General features: G+C 44.8%; 1 protein-coding gene across 3 annotated transcripts in view; it reads left to right on the plus strand.

The window, feature by feature from the left end:
- RTTN (rotatin) overlaps positions 1–22541 on the plus strand; it is an 891871-nt gene that overhangs the window by 416270 nt on the left and 453060 nt on the right. For all 3 annotated transcript variants that reach the window (XM_078687523.1, XM_078687524.1, XM_078687525.1), the window contains one exon: positions 10648–10736. In XM_078687523.1, the coding sequence (XP_078543649.1) occupies positions 10648–10736 (89 nt within the window). The remainder of the gene's footprint in view (positions 1–10647; positions 10737–22541) is intronic.

Raw genomic sequence — 22541 nt, forward strand, 5'->3', positions numbered from 1 at the left:
ACCAAGTCACTGGTCGACTGCCAGGTACTGGGGCAGAATTGGTGGGGTCCAAACTCTAATAGCCACATTAAGGGTAGTCGGGCACCCTGTGGTAAGGGTGTCTGAGTACCCTTAATGTCCCCTACAGTAATAGTCTCTTTGAGGGACTTGTATCTCAACACCCACTGATTGTGGTCAATATATTTCAGTGTTGGAGGCGTCCACAGGTCTCAGGGCACTAACTATGGCCACAGATGATGCTAAGTCTAGGTTGGCACAAGGAGAAGGCAATGGGGGTTCAAGTTTTGTTTCCGTGATAATTACAATGGTTCTACAATATGGAGACTTCGAGGTACCCCATTGATACTCAGGTCGTGGGGTGAAGCCATGGTTATTGCTTGACCCCTGGGCCAGTAGGAAGGGTGGAAACCGGCCTTCCGCAGCACAGAGTGGGGCAAAGATGAACCAGGCTTTCCTTCTGCAAAGAGTTTCCGCTGGTCTCAGATGCCATTGTACTGTAGAACTTTCTTCCTGGACAGCTAGCTGGTTTGGGCGACTTTGTGTCCATGGGGAAAAACAGTCCTTCAACGTACCCTACTTATATCCTTCTTGGCTGCTGGGCTCTGCTCTAAGCTGATGATTCATCGCTCCTTGTAACTGAAGTAACTATGGCTACATAGGCAAGCAGGTTTCCTCTCCACTCAGGTTAGCACCAGCACTGCCAAACTCTTACCTGAATTACTGGCAGGCAAGATCAGGTAGAGTAACTACCAGCAGAGGCTCCATTATAGATTTGCCCACTGATTTCGCAATGACATGGGTGTGCAGACCCTCAATGGATGTTGAGAGGAAATGATGAACACTGCACTGATAAAAGGGTCTTACTTATCTAAACCTGAGTGAATGTTGGCTAAATATTTCATATAACCCACATCCACAGAGGCAAACGATTTATGGAAGAGGTCAGTAGATTGGTATTATACAGCCTCTTAAATCCAAGCTGGACCTTGGCAGACGCAAACAAAACAGACCCCCATCTAAGCATATAAACACACACTTGGAGCACAGAGGACCTTCCCCTGGTGCCCATATTCTCACCCCCCACACACCAACATACATACACACTGACAAACATCCCCACCCACACAGTCCGCTACACACATACACCCCCCCAACCCCCCAGGGCTCAGATACATTTTATGCAAGGTAGAGCACTTTTGTAGCTTGAATCTTGTATCAATAGATATGTTGTAATCCTGCTGGCAGTCCTTTTAACATTCTTTATCTGTAATGGGTTTTGGGTTGTCCTCTTCCCATCTTTATGTAGTTAGGAAGCCCCTTTTGAGCTTCTTGAGCGCTGCATGAATATTAGCTACCAAGCGCTTTCTCCAGGCCATATCAAATATTGCCCTCAGTGTTTCCAACACAGCCGGCGCTTCTGGGAAGCCTGCCCAAAGCTCCCTTGAGCTTTGCGCCTGTTTTACATACTTTTAAACTTAACTTCCATTAAATACGGTTTGAACATCCTAAATTGCCATACGCCAACTATCCAGCTATTGGTTCCCAACTGACGGGTAACCCCCCCCCTCCCTTTCCTGTGCACTATTACCATATCCCTGCTCATTTTCTCAAAGGGGTCAGCAGCAATATCTGCAGTTCTGATGGTTCTAACCACAGATTCCTCACCTATAGGTATACCTTGATACCTTGGGCACAATACAGGATCCAGATGTTTTCACTGGGAAGCTCAAACTTGCAGCCAGGTAGCACCATGTGGCTTTGAGATGACTTTGTTCTGCCTAGGAAGTGGCAGAGTGGAGACCCATAGAAGCAACACCCCTGAATGCTGACATCAGTCCCTTTCTTTCCGCACCTTCCAACATGGATCTGGAGCTGCTCTGTTTTTTGTTTTCCCTGACAATTCTGTCAAACTGAATACCTGTGTGCTAGGTAACGATGTTTCTATCCAAGGCTACAGGTTCAGACCATACTCTGGCTATCATGAACTGGGATTTGGGGTTAATATAGAGCCTCTCAAGCTGTCAGGCACTTCATTCACCCAAATGTAGTTCTTGAAGATAGGGCTTAGCAGGGAGGTGCATTCCGCTGGTGCTGATTTGAATATTCTGATAAGAAGATTGTTTGGTCCAGGGCACCTGCATATTGAAAAGAAGCCTGTGTTCATGTGATCATGTCTTTATAGGCCAGTAATTTGCCCCATTGCACATGGATTTAATTAAGACAGCCAGCTTTATCGGCCAGTCGAAGATCAAAGCCGGCTCTTCTTCCACAGTGTTCTACAAATTGGAGATATATTCCTTCCACTTAGCGGCAGAAATGGAGGGAGTAACCTTTGAGTTGTTTTCACTCGATCTTCTCTGGACTAATCTCCAAAGCTTTGCTGGGTTTTTGTTTTTGAGACCTCTAAAGTTCATTCCACAATGTTTCTTTGTTTTGATGGGCAATTTCCCATACTATTGCTTTTTAGGACTCCCTTGTGTTCCAAATCTCCTCCTCTATGGGGGGGGGGGGGTGTACCTCTGTTGTTGCATGCTGATCTCAGGAGTTTGTTCAGTTTTTGTTAGAGAGCTCCCAGCGCAGAGATGCAGATTCTCGTTAGCATGCTTACTGTGGCACACTCCTTGTTGGTGAACTTGTTAGTCAACTGTGTCAAGAACTGTGACCAATTTATGTGTGCGGGTGATGTCTCCCATGCCCCTTGTTGCCGGGCTTCCCTCACTTCCTCCGTGTTTACAGCTGAAGGAGATGTCATCCATTTTATTCTTCGAAACCCACTGACACCCTCCTCGATACCATTTGTTTGCATTTGTGGGAGTTTGGTAGTTAACCTGGAGAGAGAGCAAATTAACCTCACATGGTCGCTGGCCAGGGTGTTCCGGACTTAGAAGTTACTCGCCTGTGGATAATGCTGCGTGGATAACCAGATGTAATCTATTAACTAGGCACATGTGCTTGTGGTGTATGTGCAGAAGGGAGGTTGATCCACGGCTCCTCTTCCATTTAGGCTTCTGAGTCCCAGAGTGTAGAGAGTGGTGGCAAGTTTTTCACTGGCCTTGCCCTTCTTTGTTTTCCCTGGGACAATTTCCAGGATGTGGCAAGCGTTGCCTTCTTATTGTCATGTGGAAGGCTCTACTGTTCCTAGCAAAACATGTTGAAGTCTTTTGCCAGGGCCCACATATCTGAATGGTGTTGCTGCCTGAGGATGTTAATGTTTTTTAAGATTTCTCCATTGGGTATTTTCTTGTTGGGATGTTTCGGATTTATGTAAATACTTCCAATGATGAATGGAGGTGCCTTCCTACCATGCACTATGTTTGCTTTCACAAAGATAAATGCCCCCATGCCATTTGCGAGCACTTTAGCCTCGACCTCCAAGTATTTGTGTATCAGTGTAGAGACTCCTCTAGAGGAGTGTCCCCCTTTGGTCGAAGGTTCAGCTGCTGATGAAAGTTCATGGTAGTCCTGCCAAGTTGTGGTAGCCAACTGTAAAATTTATTTTAGACAGAATATTTCCTTTTTACAGATTTCTTCCATTGAGTCGATGTCGACCAAGCGGTTGTTTAGACAACGGATGTTCCGATAACAAAATTGCAAGTCACAGTTGTGCATGTGGTCGAAGGTATTGTTAGAGTTAAGGATTGATTGCTTCGCAGTTTGTCTATCTTTAATAAGAGCTGGGGGCCAACCAGCTCACTCTTTTAGTGTTGATGTGTTCTATTGTGATAAAAATCAGCTCTATTACAGATGGTGGGTTTTGTGAGTAGTTTGAGCAGGAAAGAACAGAGTTTAGCATTGATGCTTCTGGGTAGTTTTTGCCGTAAGCCAAGGGTATTTTGGTTTTGTCACTTTGCTTTTTCCCCAATCTGCCAAAGTCATGGAGTGGCTCACCACACTCCTTGCTGTCTCCACACCTCGGAACCGTACATTGATGGCCTCCTTAGCGCAATCCTTGTTTCCAGGTATGAATGCGATGTAGACTAGAGGGACCCCAAGCTGGGGAGGGCCGAGAGGAGTTTGAAAATAATTACATCTGTTCAAGATATCTTCATGTCCATGGGAGATGAATGTATTTGAGGAGAATTGCGTCCAGGCTGTCTTGATTCATACTATTCAGAGGCTTGCTCGGCGGGGCTTGTGGAATGTCCAGAATTGACTTTCTGGACCAAGTTCCTACCTCCACTGTATTTGGAACATGGTCCGAAATTCCTGCATTCTGTGTGGCGTGCAGGTGCGCCATGGCAGTCCAGGGAATGGGTCCATGTCTGTCTGTCCAGACCAGTACTGAGGTCCATGTTGTTAAAGTTGATCACTGGCTTTGTATTTGTTGTAACATTATTTTTGGTCTTAGATTCCCGGAACACTCCCGCAACACGTGGTCCGACAGAGGTTTCCTCTGTCTGGGTCCCAACAGCCTTCAATCTTTTTGGAACGCTTGGCCAGTGGCTAATTGCGTTGTAGCCCCTGTCCAAATTTTCTGTTGAACTCGTCATTCCGTTGCTTGGCAGGGTTTGTGTATCTTCGCAGGAACGTTGTTGTCCACTTAACGAGGAGCTGCCCTGGTCCGATGGATTGACCTTCATAGGGGTAGTAGTTCTTGGACTGTTACCCTGTGGTGTGTTTACAAATATAGGATAGATTTTTTTGATCTATTTTTATCTGGTGTTTTTATTTCTTGTTTAGCTTCTCCAAACATTTTCTCCTCTTCTTTGAAAGCTTAATTAGAGGTGAGTCACCTCTAGTGGAGTTAAATGATTCTATAATTGAGTAGTCAACTTTGCTCTCTTTAAAAGGAAGATCCAAGGGTTTTCATCAAGAGCCAGGTCCGGTACAGAATCCGTGCTTGGGCAGGGTAATGCCCTGCCATTAGTGTCTGATTTTTCAGAGATAGATGTTGAGATAGATGTTGGGCTGAGGTTGTTGTCGTTGCGTTTGCTTTGTACTCTGTCAATAAGTCAGACATTACTCCAGACAGAGCCGGGATTTTCTCTAAGAGTAATGAGCAGTAACAATCAGGAGGCTTATCTGTCGATTGCTGTGCTTTTACTATAAGGGAGTTTAAATTATCTAATCGAGTGTCAATATTTTTGACAGAGATAGTAAAATTAGTATTTGTGTGTTTAGTATGTCCGCATGCATTATGGCTACCTGGCTCATAGTTGTCAGAGGGCTATCTATGACTGTAGAACATCTCGGATCGTCTACACCCATGGTTTCCTCAACATTCATTAGATTGTAACAGTTTTGAGTCCTGGCTGGGTTTTCCTGTGTGGGATTTCTTGGTTAATCTGCAGTCTTCGGAGGTCGTCGCCCCCTTGCGAGTGGAAAGGCTAGGGTCTTGATGTCCAACTGAGTTTGATTACTAGGTGGAAAATCAAACGGGTCCATCGCGTTGAGAAGCTCCTCGTCCCTAATGTAGTACTCCTCTAACTTCACAAGGTTCACTCTGTCGTAGCTGACAACGAGGACTTGAGTGCTTCTGATTTTATAGCCGTAACTTGCTCACCTTTGGGCACGCTGTGTCAACTAATGTCAATGTCTCAATCAATCTGGGCTTGGTCGCAGTTGATGCTGCGAGGGGTCTTTGATTTGGCAGTTTCCTGAGAGAGTTCATCCCTTGCTTGTTCGGTACCCTGTAGAGGGCGGAGTGCTAAAACTGGCATTATTTTCATTTCTTGTGAAAGGGGCCAGGGAGATTTTATAAACTGACCCTCTACCGTAGGATTTGTAATTTGTTGGATGAGCTTGTAATCTGTACCATGAGAGACGTCTTTTTGGGGACTTCTCATTTTGGAATTACCGCTAGAGGAGACTTCTACGTTGGTATTTAGAATCCCTTCCTAAGACATGAGTAGCAATACACACTTCCTTCTCTAGTTGTAGCATACAATTTCCGGCAACAGCTTGGGAAGCTTTGTCCTCTCGAGCAGGAAGCCCGTCTGTTACCACAGGAAATGGTTAGAGAGGGGTAGATGCGGATTGTCCTCTGTTAGAACTGGGGTCACTAGTTGGCAATGCTGTACACCTTTGACCAAATAGGGACCCTTGCTTCTAAGTCAGGGAAAGGGGATTACACTACTGGATAACCCCTGCTCACCCCCTTGGTAGCTTGGCAGGGGCAGAAAGGCTTATCTCAGAGGCAGTGTGTTAAGCATTTGTGAATATCACAGTAATACAGTGAAAACACTACAGATGGACACCACACAGGTTTTATAAAAATATGTATTCTTTATATAGACTTAACACAAGCCACCAACGACAAAAATCCACAATACTGTACTTAAAATTGACTTAAAGATGGTAGAAGTTGCTTAATTTTAGTTGATGATAAATGCGGCAAAGTTCTTACAAAAGTACCTGGATGCGTAACACAAAACAAACAGAAGGTTCGCAGGAAGGGAGATGCTTCGGTTCCTTTGGAACTCTGCTTTGCGTGCCACACCCCCCTGTAGTGTGTTACCCAGAAAGTGCCAGGGTGGAGGCATAAGCATGCTGATCTTGCTTGAAAGGTGAGCAGGGGGTCAGATGACTCAGTAGGTTGATCTGTGCTAAGCTGCGGGGGAGCTCCCCTGGACGCAAGCTGAACCCAGCCTAGCCGGGGCGCTTTTGCGTGCACGGGAACTCAACCAGATGCAATGGTGCTAGTCTCACTGCGCTGCCACCGACCAGCTGCCACTCACCTTTCATGAATTCCCGAGCTGTACTTTGCTCTCTACCTCCTTCTCCAATGTTCGAGGAGCGGAGGAGGAGCGCTGAAGCTGTGTAGCCAAGCCCTGGCCATAGCCAGACAGTAACCAAGCAAGGCAGGCCTTGCGCAGAGCGGCGTGCGTCTGTCACTTAGGGAGACCCTGCCAAGCACCACCACTGTGCGCTGAGTTCCACCTTGCCAAACTGCGATAATTTGCTACTGAGACGGCAGCTGTGAAAGAATATGCTGCAGGTGTGGGTTAAGCTGGCCTAGCAACATGGTGCGGTGGCTCAGGGCCGTCCTCCATTGAACAGCCACAGGAACAGCAAGCTGCGGCCCTCAATGTAGCATAGCATAGCGCCGTAGCTCCGTAGTGAAAACTCGGAGGAGGCCCGAGCCATAGTCTCTTGGGCTACTGCCAACGGAGAGATGCTGCAAAGTTCACCATTCATTGTGGTGTAGACATGACCAACTCGCTGGGCAGAGCGATGTCTTCATCTGGCGCTTCGGCACCACGCCTGGCTGAGAACTACCGGCATTTCCGGGAGTTTCCAAGCACCGATTATGGACATGCCCTTTGATGAAGAAGGTGGACTTAGTGCTAGAGTGCTTTAAAGACTCCATGGCTATGGCCAGGTCCTTGGGTCTTTCTATGACCCTCGCCATCCCCAGTCTGCCTTTCACCTTTTTTGTGGCCACTGAAGGGGTGTCCAACTGCATCAATGCTCTCCGAGCTACCAGGTCCAGCAAACGTCTACCCCTCTTTGTTGCAGAGGATGTGGTTCCCGCAGACCATGTGAGACATGTAGCCAGAGGTTGGGCCAGTCCACCACTTCCCTGGCAGCCGCAGCCACCAAGGCTCTTTAGTTTGCCCTCCTACCATCACGGGCAACCAGTAGGCGATAGGGTTACTTTTTTGGCGCAATCAGCAGAAGAGGAAACAGCTGTGTTCTTGAGCTGCAGGTCAGAGTCCCAAATGGATCCTATACCCCTGCCTTATTTTGAAGTCAATCTCGGACATTACTGCTCTAGTGTATCAGAAGCTATTTGCTAGTTCCCTCGACTCAGGTGTATTGCCCAATGCCTGAAAAAAAGCCAGGGTGATTCAGTTATTAAAAAAGGCCAATGCTGACCCTGATTGCTTAGCAAATTTCAGGCCAGTCTTGCTGCTGCCAGCAGCTTCTAAGGTGTTGGAGAAAGTGGTAAACCGGTGCAGCCATTGGGTCCTTAATGGATTGGTATGCGCTTCATCAGAACCGTGAGTTAAGGTGGGGAATGTGTGAATCAGGGAAAGACACCCTATAATCCCACTGTACCTATTATGAGGTCAGGTAAACGTCTTTTCATTTGAGACATGTCTTATTAGTGTACTCTGGACCCAATCCTCCCCGTAGTGGAGTAGGGCCATGTCTGCGTTTTCGATCAAGGAGAGAGTGGAAAGTGTGTCACCGGCAGACTTGATCGGCTGACAGGTCTACAGGTCCTGGAAGGAGGGTGACACACTTTCCATTCTCTGCTCGATCAAAAACGCCTGATGACAGTCCTGATGAAGCGCATAGGGATCCATGAGGGACCCACTGGCTGCGCGAAACATGTCGACCACCCCTCACTTTTAATTACACAACACACTGTTTTACGGGTAGAGAGCAGCAGGAATACAACTGTCCCCCCCCTTCATTTGCTTAAGGAGCATCTCCATTCCCGTCCAGTTTTTAGCTCAACCTAGAGGACCCCCCAATACATTTGTTGGGGTACCAACAGGTTTTTTTATCTTCACTCACACCAGATCACCTGGCCTACACACCCGCATGCACAAGTGTGGCTACTCCTAAAAAGATCTCTCATCAAAGAGCCCTCCAGTAGGGCCCATGAGGGACTGCATCGCCACCTCCACGATTAGCAGAGCCCGAAGATGATGCTTTACACCCACTCTTGCACACTCAATCCTAGACTTGGAGACGAGCACCCCCACTGATAAGGGCTGCTGAGCGCCCCCTTTCTTTCTATCTTTCTGAGGAACTGATACCATTTAATGTGTTTGGTGGCATTGTTAGACTGGTTGAAAGCTAACAGATTGCAGTGCAACCCGGATGAGACCGAAGTCCTATTTTCCGGAGAGGATCCCCTCCCTGGCTGGACTGGGACCTGGCCTTAAAGTGTTCCCCCGCCGCCCTCACCAACGGCGGTGGCACGAAATTTGGGTGTACTGTTCGATACCCAGCTTGCATTTGGAGCACAGGTGTCAGCTGTGGCGAAATCCTGTTTTTGGATTTCCTGCATGCTGAGGAATTTTCTCTATTTGCTTCCTCATGAGGCCCAAATCACAGTGGTTAGATCATTAATTCTATCCAGGTTGGACTATGCTAATGTCCTGTATGTTGGTCTCCCAGAATATTTGATCTCATGCCTACAGGTCAAGCAGAACAAACAGTCTGTTTACTATACAAAACTCTGAAATGCACGTCTGTCTCAGCATACTTTGCTAAACTGCACTGTCTGCAAGTTCACCAGCAAATTAGGTATAAAGCTCTGACCCTAATGCATCAAGCCGTCCACAATAAGCGACCTAGGTATTTAAAGGATCGCATTAAGACTTTCTGCCCAGGTAGATTGGTACGGTCAAGCTCAGCTGGTTTTATTGTCTCCCAGCACTTTTTAAAACAACGGAGGGGAGATGCTTCCTTCATGGTTATAGCAGTGAATCTGTGGAATAAACTCTGAGATTGCCTCAGACAGATACCCAAAAAAGCAACATTTAAAAGGGAACTGAAGCCATTGTTAGCTGGGATCAATTACTTCTGTCCCTGGCTCTCTCTCCATTAGGCATACCAGATAGCGCCAGAACACTCTTTGTGAGTAGCTTTCCGCTTTAGAAATGTATAATTCAATTCATTTCAATGAAGATCTGCTACTCTTTGGCCAAAATGGACCACCTGATGGCTTGCACGCTCTTTCTACCAGAACCAAAGCTGCAACCACTGCATTAGCTCACAGAGTTACAGTCCTCGATATCTGTCAAGCTGCAATGTGGTCTATATCGCAGATGTTCACCAGGATAGTCTGCTCCACTGGGATGGACATTTTGCCCATTCGGTCCTGCAGGACTTTCTGGTCCAAGTTGGGTTCCTAGACCGGCCTCCGGGTAGGCATTGCTTGGGTACCTGTTCTAAGATAAGGAATCTGTGGCTAGAATTTTCTATAAGATGAACAAATTAATTACCTTTGTTAATGCTTTATCTGGTAGAGACTATCTAGCCAGAGATTCTTTACCGATGCCCCATCCTCTCTGGTCTGCGACCAGATTAAGGGATGAAGACTCCCCTTACAAAGGGCCCTAGACACTCACAGCAGTGGTCAGTCTTCATCACGGCTTAGAGCACCTGGCGTGGTGAAAATGAAGTGACGCCAGCATGCTGAAGTGGTGCCAATATAGGTGCCTTGTACGCCACTTAAGGGTGCAGCTGATGCGGAGCAGAATGACAACACCTGCTGGTGTGGAGTGATACTGCTAGAAGATTTCCACATCCAGTGTGACCCCTGGGTATAATTCTATGGAAAGGAATCTGCGGCTTATAGAGTCTATACCAGATAAAGTGCTACCGAAGGTAAGCAACTTGAACTTAACATGTATGACCTGTTTAGGAGCAAAGGCCATGCTAGAAACAGGTTAGCCCTAAAGCAATTCACATGTGTTCTTGTGGGTTTCTGACTTTGCCTCTGTCAAAACAGCATAGCAAAGCTATATCAAAATGACAGAACCACTACTTTAATGTGTACTGTGTTTTTTTACTATCCCATTCTTCAATAGTATTATACCTGACAGCCGAGGGAGAGGGTGTGAAAGAGTACTTTTATTTTTGTAAGAAGTCATTGAGTTTATGCATACTAATCTATTAGAAAAATAACAGTATAAATGTGTCCAGTTAAATTTCCTGCTTTTTCTTTTTTAAATTTTGTTTTAGATGTCACAATGCATGAAGTTGTTAAGAACCTGGGTGCTGTAGAAAAGATCTTACACTTTTTAACAGAGTGCATCTATCAGGATGGCAAGGTAAGAAATTGGTAAAGTTGTAAAACCTAACGTGTCCAATGAAAACCATTCACACAAAGTTTTTCAGATTGGATCAGAGGTTTTTAACCAATGCCTGGTTTATTGTCTGCTAAAACAATTTTACCAGGCAGTACCTTATTACAGTCTTAAAATCCACTCCTAAATTCCAAGGACCAAATTCACATAGCCTGTTCTACAAATAGATACGTCTTCGTCCTGGCTGAAATGTAAATGACTCCTGTATTTCTGTGTCTGGCTGATAATGTTTTTTTTTGGGAGTACTTGTGCCTTCTCAACGAGAAAAGCTCTGTGAATCAGCAGTCTGTGCTGCAAGGTGGCAGAGAGCAGGTTTTAAACTGAGAAATTCACTGGAAGGAGTAAGTCAAAACTACTCACAGAAAGTTTGGTATAGATTTATAAAATATTGCACTGTTTGAATGAAATTGATATCTCCATCAGGGACCTCTCAAATTCATTTTGTGGAAAGATCAGAATCAAACCTTTTTAATTGTTGGTAAGATCTTGCCTCGCATTGAATAAATATGTGGAAATATCAAAGTCATACATTTATAATTGTTGAAAAAAAGCTCACCTGGCATCTATTAAATATGCAGGTAGTAAGCATATACATCAGCATTGGTCAAGACAGATGATCAGCAAAACTAAAGTAAACCTCTCTGCGTTCCTACTGTTGCTTTTTTTGTATAGTTTTAAATTTGTTTTTATAAAAACAAAGTCAAAGAACTAGGGGGCTAGCGCGCACAACATTCATCATATATAGTGCCACAGTTACATACGACCACATCATAAGTGATGAAGAGGGTCATCTCTGCTACAATCATTTACAGACATACCAGCATCATTACTTCCCAACTGGAAGAGAAGATATAAGCAGGAATATATTACATTGGTGGGTAATATCAGAGGTCTGTAGAGTGGAGACGAGGGAAGGGAGGAAGACTTTTCCCACCCATGTGACAATTTGTGTGCATGCAGTTGCTCCTGTGAACTGCTGTGTATATCCACCCTGCTGTGGACAAATGACTATATCAGAGGATCCCACGGTATCTTGTCCAATCACTGCTTGTACCGTTATTGCGCCAATTGTGTGCTTGTGCAACCTCCCTCCCTGCCACGCTCTGTAAATCAACGAATAGTTGTGCATGTTCGCCATGCCCATGATATGCATATGTGTATCTAGCGCTTGTTGTACGCAGCAGATTGCAGCTTAGAGAACCCAGATAGCGGCAGCAATCACAGGGGTCATAAGTCTGAGTTGGCTTGGAGTTCCTGCAACAGCATATCCCATTGCAGTGTCCCCTGCTCAACTCCAGAGATCACCTTTTCAGTGGCCAGCACCGTGGATGCTGCCCTTGCTCACTTCAATAGGTTGCTCATACAGCCTTTCAGTTGGTGGCGCCTTTAGGGCTGTCACATGACTAGGTTATGCTCAGGAAGAAACATTGCCATTTTTCATTTACACGTTTCTAAAGTTGCCTTTTCCCACACAATGACTTTTGACGCACATTTGCTTGCATGCCAGTGAAGGATTTGTTTCTCTGAAACAACATTGCTCACAATACCACTTCGTAAATCCAATAACACGGCACTTTGAATATTCAGTACAAGGCCTGAATACACATTGTGTAAATGTTGTTGTTTTTCATGCGTTCATAAGGCGACAGGACTATCATAAAGACAATAAATAATGGCAGCTTGGCTGAAGCCTCGACACAGAAGCACAAATTCTGTTATAAATACGCACGTTTTCCCATGCTCAAACCAGAGGAGCACACTGCTTTCATTGAGAGGTCATTGTTATTGTCGGTGTCACAGCAAAGCTGATTCCTGTTTACCCTCTGCGAGGAGGGATGTCCAAGTTGTGACCAAGACATGGACCTATATAACTTGCCTTCAGGTAATGGATATTTAGTCCAGTAGTGGACTCTTGGCAGAAGACCCACCCTAGGCAACTAGGTTAGTGACGCATATTAGGAGTACACTTATTAGGAGTACACTATACACAGAACTTGTATGCCAGCATATAAACACTGCTTTAGCATGATGGTGGAATCGTTCATTCTTTTCACTGTCCTTAATATTGCTAACCACTTTTGTCTGCTTCTGTCTATTCATCATTGCAGCGCATATATTTTATACAAGAATCACAGCGGTTCAATAAATATTGAAAACACCACTTTGTGTATTTCTTGTATCTCTTTCTAAATGAGGATGAGTGACTGAGCGAAAAGGTTCTAGATCTAGTACCAGGATTCCCTGGAGGGCCAGAGTTGTCATGTTCTGAGGTTTCCCAAACCATTCATTACTTTGCCAGGTGTAGGGGTACTTATGGGGGCATGTAAGCTAGCAGGACTATAGGCCAACATATCCTGAAGGGGTACACCGTTTCAGTCTGGCACCATCCCAACGTTTATGTTGTCCAACAAATAAAGTGTTCCTACTGAAAAGTGGAAACCATATGACAGGGCCTTCCAGGCCTTTTTGTTAGAACCAGAGCCAAGACTATGAATCTTGAGTGACACTTATATGCTTTATGTCTGGGCATTTGTCAGTAGGTTCCAATCAACCAATTGACTTATGATCTTGAGCACCTCTGCCCAGTAAACACATATACATGGGTATTGCCATTCCTTGTGGTAGAAGCCAGCCTGCGGTGAGTTACAAGGAGGTGGCAGCAAGAGTCTGCCCACTTGTATATGTGGTCAATGTGTGCCGTTGTAAAATATGTTTGGTGCAAGTAATTAAATTGATTGCATTTCACTAGGGTGTTTCTAGACACCCTTGGGTGAACTCCTATATTTTGTACCCGTGATATGGGGAATTCCAAGTCTTGTTGCCACCATGGGCGCCTCAGTGCCTCGATAATCGTATTGTACCGAAGGAACTGTTCAGGCCCCAAAGGAAAGTAGTCTTGCAGTTCTTGCCATGTCAGGAGTGTGCAGTATATATAGAAGGGTAAACATTGTTTACCACAAATCCTTTTCCACGCAGGCAATTAAAACGTGGTCGTTACAACGACCGCGTTGTAACAACACATAACATTACACCGCAAGTTGGAACAACTACTTGTGGAGGGGGCAGAAGGTGTTGGATTTAAAATCCAACACCTTCCCTACTGTTGAATATTCTGGAGTTGGAATAGTAAATTATACTATTCCAACATGCAGCAAACCCCCCCCCCCCCGAGCAAGTCGTTATTACGACTTGCGGGATAATGGTATGCGTTGTTACGACCGCATTGTAGTTAGGGGTGGGTGGAATTTGCGTAATCGCGTTATGCAAATCTCCACGAAACAGTAAAAAATCTCTGCGAACATGCAGAAATTCCGCGAGCACGCGGAATTGCTTGTTCGCAATGGTTTTTTACTGTTCGCAATCGCTGTTTGTGTGTTCGGGGAGAAACATCTCGCGAACACGCATTTGAGAAAGCGAACATGCTAAAAATTTCGCAAAGTCGCGGAACGCAGAATTTTGGGCAATTTCGCGTTCTCCACGAATCACGAAACTACCCAAATTCCGCGAGCGGACGGTATTTACCGCCGAGGCCTAATTGTAATTGCATGCGGGGAATAGCATGAGGAGTAAACTGGCATATTCATGTACAAGTAGTGTGGTAACTTATTTCGCTTTCCATGTTCTAGCGTTATGTATGGCGAGAAGGGAACGGAAAGGCGCACATGAGGTGCTCCAGAGCCAATGGATATTTACCCCGTTGAGGGGCTACATGCCTAGTCCAACAGTATTTTGCTGTATCCACTAAGGGATTGTGGTGTCACCGAAGACCTCTCCTCTCTCCTGGTCTGAGGCCAGCCAGCAAGCTATCCACTGCAATTATACTGCAGCATAATGAAGCTCATAAATGGGGGCACCTCGGCCTCCCTCTGCGATGGGGCACTGCAATTTACAGAGTCCCACCCTTTTTCTACCAGTTTCCCAGACTAATGCGATAAGAAGGCTGTGAAAATCAGCAAAAACCTTTATGGTAATTTGATGGGGTGCCGAAAAGAGATACAGCAGTCCAGGGAGGATCAGCATTTTAGAAATGGCTATCCTCCCCATTGGGGATTGCAGAAGAGCCATCCAAAATGTCAGTGACTGACACGTGGCTGTGAGGAGCTTACCCAGATTCCCTGTCTGCATCGGTGTGGTAAACATTCATGCCCAAGTATTAAGGCGTATGCGGTTTGAGTTCCATCACCGTGGGTGTAAGGTGTCAATGCTCCCCTTCCGTGAGAGGCCAGAGTGTGTACAGTCAGGACTTTATCCAGTTGATTGATAGCCAGGACATAACCCCAAAGCTATTAAGAATATTCATCACCTCCAGGAGCGCTGTGGCGCAATCTCAGAGGTATATCATTGTGTTATCTGTATAGAGCCAAACAATCTGCCAAATGTCTCCCATTCGTATGCCCCAGTCCAGAGCCTCCTTACTCGGGTGACAGGCAAGGGGTTCCATGGCTAAAGCAAAAATTAGATCAGATATGGGACAGCCCTGCCTCGTGCCCCTGGGATTGGGTAGGGCTTCTGATATCATTTGGCCCGTACGGACCCGTGCCACTGGGTTCGCTTATAGCAATCAGATCCATTGGTAGTATTTCTGACCTACTCCCATGATCACCATCATTAGGTACAGTCACCTCAGCATATCAAACAACTTCCATGTATCTAGAGAGAGGGCCATGTGGCACTGTGTAGAGTCCTGGGCATTTGGATGTAAGGTTGAACAGGCACCTGAGGTTAAGAAAAATGTTCCTACTGGGTATGAAACCTTTTTGGTTGTGGTGTATCAGGGTATTAATCACTGGCAGGAGCCGATTAGCAAGCTCCTTGCCCAGTATCTTATAATCTAAATTCAGCATGGCCAGTGATTGATAGGACCGTACATCTAATTTATCCCTGCCAGGTTTAGGAATAATCACTGTTTGCGCCTTGCACATAGTGTTTGGTATAGTCCCCAACCTTTTGGCAGTCTATTAGACCTCCAACAATTTAGCCACTAACAGGGATTTAAAAGTTTTATAGTACTCAGTAGGGAAGCCATCCGTGCTCGGAGTTTTGTTTCCCGCCATTTGTTCAATTGCTAATATTAGTTCCTCTATACATGTGGGTTCCGCCAGCGTTGATCGCTGTGCTGTGTTGGGTATGGATCTCAATCATCTGCTGATGACCTGTCATCGGTGGAGTGCATAATACACAATAGTAATCCCTAAATGTTGAGTTTATTGCATCTTTTGAGGTTACGAACGTGCCTCCAGGCGTCTTGATGGCCTCCATTGGCGACCTGTCTTGTTCAGTTTTGAGGAGCCAGGCCAAGAGATGTCCAGATTTTTGCCCTCTGAGTGTTGGTGTATTCTCAGCCTTTAATTTATGTGAGACCTCAGTCTTAGCTCCATATGTAGTTGTTAGGCATATTCCCCTGGAGACCACTCATAAAAGGCTCTCACTCCATTAGGACATTGCTATCTGTGATGCTGTTCATATTGAAATATGCGCATATAGCTTGTCTCAGTGTATCCCGGAACAGCAATTCTGATAGTGTACCAGCTTCTAGTTTCCAATTGGGGATGGGTAGTCTGGGCCTACCCCATCCCAATATCACCTTTAGGGATTTTGGTCTGACCATGTGGCCCCAACAATTCGGTATCCAGTATTTTACCACTGATGTCAGGTGTTTGAAAAAACTAATCTAAGATTGATGCATTGGTGAGTAGTAGAAAAACTCCCTATTTGGTGGGTTCCCGTACCTCCATGAAATACAGAGCCTCCAACACGCCTCCCACCTTTGTAAGTGTGTTGTCACTCTGGGACCCTGGAGGCAGAGGGTAGGATATATCTTTCTGTATTGAAGACTCAGTTAAAAACACTACATGGCGCTTCGGGCTATGAAGTACGGTGGTGTAAGTGAGTCAAGGAAAGCCAGTTTATTACTGTTAGGAGTGTATACCGTGGCTAGGGAAAATGGTTCCCCATCCAGCTGTCCCTCCACAATCACATACCTCCTTTCCAGGTCAACTCCCGTCTTGTGCATCACTTAAGGGGTATCAGGCGATACCCAGATTAAAACCCCACTGGCGTAAGGGGAGTAAGTAATGCCTATCACATACCACCTCCATTGCCTGCGCAACTTCGTTAGTTCTGTGGTATCCATGTGTGTCTCTTATATGTAGGCTATATGTGCATGTTGACGGAGAAGGTAGGTGTAGATTTTATTCCTCTTGGAACAGGTGGCAAATGCTGAGCACAATCCAAGTCAAGAGATTATACATCTGCAGTTTTAATGCATGTCGAACTGCAATGTATTGACAGTTTTGTCGTCATACAGTTCGGATGCAGATCTAATAGGATGGCCCATGGCAGGTGAGAAGTGGTCGCAGGGTCAGCTGGTGAGTATGGGTAAGGCCAAGTATGGAGGCCACAGATGTCGCGCTACCTTGTGTATGATCCATCATGCTAATGTGATGCATGCAGTCAGAAGAAGGCAAAAGAAAACGGATAGGTATGTGTAATACAGAATCACAAACATGAAAAGCTAGTAACCAACTCCCCCACCCCAAGTTGTGTAGCAAACAGCTAGCAGCCAGTTAAACTGAATAAGCAAGGATGCAAGTCTGTGTTCTTAGAGTATAAGATACTGGCCAAGTTGTGGACTAATTGGCTTCTGCCAGTGAATAAAACCCTAATACACCAGGATCAAAATGGTTTCATACCCAGTAGGAACATTTTTGTTAACCATCTCCTGCCTTCTCTTCTGTGGTAGGTGGGGTGTGCAATGCATGGCGGCTAGGCAGGCCCACTCTGCTTCTGAGGAACCCCACCATTGGCCCACTCCTGCACAGGGGGTGAGGGTCTCCTTCTTGCTCCCACCAATGTGAGGTGTGCTGTTACCGTCCCGGGAGTGCGCCTTACCCACCTATATGAGACAGCCCATTACGGTGCTTCAGAATGGTGTCTGCCGACCTGGGGTTCAAGGTCAGGCAACCCTCCTCGTCAGTGTCTGGTTCTTCAGTGTCCGTCTGCGCCGGACTGCTCCAGTCTGATCCCCCCACTTTTAGCTGTGAGTGGCTCAGTGCTTACACGTGTGCCACCGCTTGGGCCCTTTCGGACACCTTCTTACTTCAATGTGGGTCCACCTCGGGCCCCATGTATCTGTTGCGTCTAACCCATCCCTCAGTTTCTTCGCGTTCCTCGGGTGGTATCTCTACGTCTTACGATTGCAGTCCTTAGTAGGCCTCCACTAGGGTGATGAAGAAATGAGTTACACTGTCTGCTATCACTCTGCTAGGCAGGATACAGGAGCACAAACATAAAACAATTTTTTACTGCTGTTTCTTGACTCCGGCATAGGCATGTCTCGATTGCTGCACTTCCAGTGTGCAATGAGAAATATGGTTATTGGAGTGCCATTAAAGTTACAGGGGCCTCTAGTGCGAGTAAGCTGCGGGTTGAGATCCTGGCCTCTGTAATTGAAGAGATGCACCACCACCGGCCAAGGAGGAGAGTGCAGCGGCAGCAAACACCACAGCACCCGGTGGGCTGGTTCTATGGAGTAGGAACATGGGGCTTTGCCTGCCAGGATCGCAGTGTAGTTGCCACTTCAGCATGCTGACGTCACTTCATTTTCACCACGCCAGGTGCTCAAAGCCACGATGAAGACAGACCACTGCTGTGAGTGTCTAGGGTCCTTTGTAAGGGGAGTCTTCATCCCTTAATCTGGACGCAGACTGGAGAGGATGGGGGCTTCGGTAAAGAATCTCTGGCTAGATAGTCTCTACCAGATAAAGCATTACCGAAGGTAATTATTTGTTAATCTTATAAAAAGAATCTAGCCACAGATTCCTTATCTTAGAACAGGTACCCAAGCAATGCCTACCAAATTACTGGCATGGCCACCAGCCTTTTCTGAGTTTCCGACTCCAGGGAAGGACCCAGCAGCTTTCTCGAATGTAATGTACTAAATTTTTGCAAAAGCAACAACGCGTACTGGCGCTCCTTTGGGCCTTCCTTCACCAGAGAACCTTGTTGTCCTGTCCTGGAGCACTGTCTGGAGACTCTTTCCCTACAGCAACCTCTCATAGGGACCTTGAAGCTTGGGGGAAGAAGTCTTTCTCCACAGGTAGTAAGGCTCTCAAATCTGTTAACGCCAACTGCCTGCTAGCCAGATATAACCATGTCCTGTGGGATATGCCCCAAATTAACTTCCCTCATGTTCCTTAAGACATGAGGGTGCATTCTAAAGAGGTAATCTATGCTGGTCAAAATGCATCCTGTCATATTATAAAAGGAGGACTTGATACAGTAGATTCAAAGCCATACCATGGGTACCTAGGTCACAATACGTCTCCATGCTTGATTCCCCACGCCTAACTTTTCGGATGATGTCCAAACAAACCTGATAGGCCTATCTTTTAATGGAGCTTGAATATTTGGGAACAAAGCTGATTCCACTTTAGAACGGTCTGCCTCCTTCAAAGGACTACCACCAGTTTTGCCCTTTTCAAAGCTACTCAATGGGTCACCTCTTCAATAGTGGCAATACCAACCCCACCCGCTCCAAAAGCCTAACCTTCTTATCAGACAGTACATTGGGGGAAATTGAAGGAAGAGTGTGAATCTACTTTGGAAACCTCCTTACCTCCTCTCCCACACCACCACGAAACCAGGTCTGGTTATCTACCTCACTCCCACATGGAGCCTGCGGAGGGTGAGTGTCTCATTTTCTTTGGCCGCATGGACATTACTTTGGACCAGTGGGTCCTTCGAATCATAGAAAAGGGCTACATCCTTCCATTCCTTTCGGGTCTCCCACATCCAACCCCCTTCTTCCTCCCACCCCCAGGCCATTTGGCCATTCTTCAGGAGGAGGTGGTGATGGAGCGGTAATTTCTTCTGGTAATTTCTCAATGTAAAACCCTCATGCTACCTCTAATTTACCGCTCAAAAGGTGTTGGGCCCTTCACACCATGTTTTACCTTCAGGAGACTTAAATAAACCTGAACAGTCAAAAATGCAATTTATTATTCAAGCCAATAAAGAGAGTTGTTGAGTATTTTAAAGGGTTTTATTTTCTAGTCAAAAGTAAAAAAAATTCTGACCCTTTATTCATTAGTAAAATATCAATCAGGTTACAGAATTTGGAAAACAGGAAAAATATCAATAATACAGAACACATTACAGTCTGCATATAAGCATTACATGTAGTTATGAAAATGTGGTGCAAAATATCAGTCAAAATTCTTAAAGAGTTTCTAAGAAAAAATAGTCTTGCAGAGCTAATCAATAATTAAATAGTTGGCAAAAATCTCCCATTAAGAGAAATAAATGCATGAGACAAATAAATCTTTTTAGACCTAATTAATTAGTCAAAGCATAAACTTAAAGTTTAGCATCTAAATCTAAAGAGCCTTTCTATCTGTTGCTCGTCTGTGCATCTCTGTGTCTAAAGAGCAAAAAGGAGGGAGACAGCCCGCCCTTCACCAGACCTCAAAGGAATGTGGCCTGCAGTGCCAAGATATGACGTAGAAGCAAGAAACCTCCCCCTGACTCTCCTCGGACGCCAAAGGCTGCACCCGTGACGATCTCGTTCCTAACCCATAGAATGAAGCAAAGCCTAAGCCAAAATGAGCAAGAAGCCAGCTGAGCTGAGAAAGCCAGCCCCCATCCAGAGAGGACATTATTTTATACTCTAATTATTGGCAGACTACACAAAGATGTAGCATCTTTCAGGAAAACCTGTACGTGATTGGTCAGTTATGATGGCATGAGATCACACTACCCTGACTCATTCTAAAATCCTGACTTTACCAGTTTTAACAAAAGAAGCATACATGAATAACTACATTTATAAACATTTGCAACATTTACTAGGAAAAATGTTTCATTCTAATTCATCCTTCCTTCCTTCCTTCCTTCCACAGCGTAGTCAGATGGACATTTTTAACTAACACTGGTACATTGACAGAATCACAAGACTGTATAGTTCAAGATGTCCTTGACTCCTTTAGGAAAGCTGGTACAGTCTGCGCATGCTCCCTTTTCAGTAAAATTGCATGTCATAGCCTTGCTGGATTCACAGGCAGCCATTTAATTGTAGGCCCCAAAAATAAAACAAACACAAAGATAATATTAATTTCATGTAAATCAGCCCATTATGTTTCCCAACTCCATACTAATACCCCTTATAAATGTTTACCTAGCCAAGCTATTAGTTTCAAGCAGCTTTTCTATTATTTATGACAACATGCAAAATAATTGTGCAATCTGCAACATAGCATTTTCATGCTGTAGTGTAAATTTTAAAAGCACACACAATTAATATAGTGCACCCAGTTAATCCAACACACACAGCAACATGCTTTAGTGTTTTAGATAGCTTTTCATGCAAAAAAGCATTTAGTCCCCTGTGTAGTGTTTGGTGCATTATTAATTCACACACATTATAAAAAGAGGTGTTATTAACTGAAAATATTTATCAAAATATGCAACAAGTCAAAGTCTTTTAAGACAGAAATAGTTGATTTTAGATTACATGGGATGAGCTGGGAAGAGAGAAACACATTCTATTAATTTTCAAAGGTAAAAAGGCCACTTTTCTCTACATTGCAAAAACACATGTAAATTCAGCAAAAGCATTTTCAGATTGAATAGGTCTCACTTTCATGTTTTTCATGTGCCATGTTTTTAACCTGCACCAAAATGTGCGTGGCAATTTAAATGCAGTCTGTCTGAAGCACAATAATAAAACAATGCCTGACTGCAGATGAAATCTGCTCCATCAATCCACCCTTCTGATGATTCAAATCATAATAAAATGATTTATAATTCATCACACATATTTCATTTCACTAGTGACATTTCTTATTGCAAAAGCTGAGCATATAGCAATTTTACTTCTATTTCTAAGGCAAACACAAGTCTGGTCTGTAATCAGATCATATATAGCCAAGCTCAAATGTTTTAGTGCAGAGTTCTGTAAGTAGCTTCTTGGAACAGTTAGTCTTCTTTAAAATAAGTAACTAAAATAATAAAAAAAGGGATTCAACAGGACAGTTTCAGCATTTCTTTGCTCATTGTCATCAGCTTTCCATCAGTATGGCTCATACAGCGTGGCATTCTGTACCCTTTTCATGCAAATCAGACTACTTAGGTGCTGAGAAACTCTGACAGAGCACCATCAATCCTTTTGCACTTTTTCAACCAAGGCCTTTCACTCCTATTTTCACTTTGATCAGATTCAGATGTTTCACAACAGCACCTCTCAGATCAAAGCCGTTGCACCAGCCATTATGCAGATCTTGTGTAGCAGCTGCAATCTGGTGAGAAACTGCACACTGTACATCAACCAGACCTACACAGCAATGGCTAGTGTTCTCCTCAGTGTTTTTCACAAGTGCATTTGCATATGCATTTTCAAGCCACTTTAGTATTGCTGAAACACAATTTTTTGCAAAAGGTAACTCTGTGCTGCCATTGTGTTGCTTTATTATGCTTGACACTTCAGGCAGATAGCTACAATCCATTCCTTGTCCAATCTGTTGTTCTGCACTCATTATCTTTAAGACTTCATTATGATCTGATTTCAGAGAAACTGGCAATCTATACCTGGGCATCAGTCTTTGCAATAACACATTTGCCACTTTGCAGTTGTCATTTTTCTCAAAAACTGTTCTGATACAACCCTGTTGTGCTGCTTCAAAAACATTTTCTTGAGCCTCTTTTAATTCAACTGTGAAGATTCCATTGAATGTATAGGCTAACAGAACACAATTTTGTTCAACTGAATTAGCA

This window comes from Lissotriton helveticus, chromosome 4_1 (genome assembly GCF_964261635.1).
Source record: "Lissotriton helveticus chromosome 4_1, aLisHel1.1, whole genome shotgun sequence".
In the NCBI taxonomy this organism is placed as follows: Eukaryota; Metazoa; Chordata; class Amphibia; order Caudata; family Salamandridae; genus Lissotriton; species Lissotriton helveticus.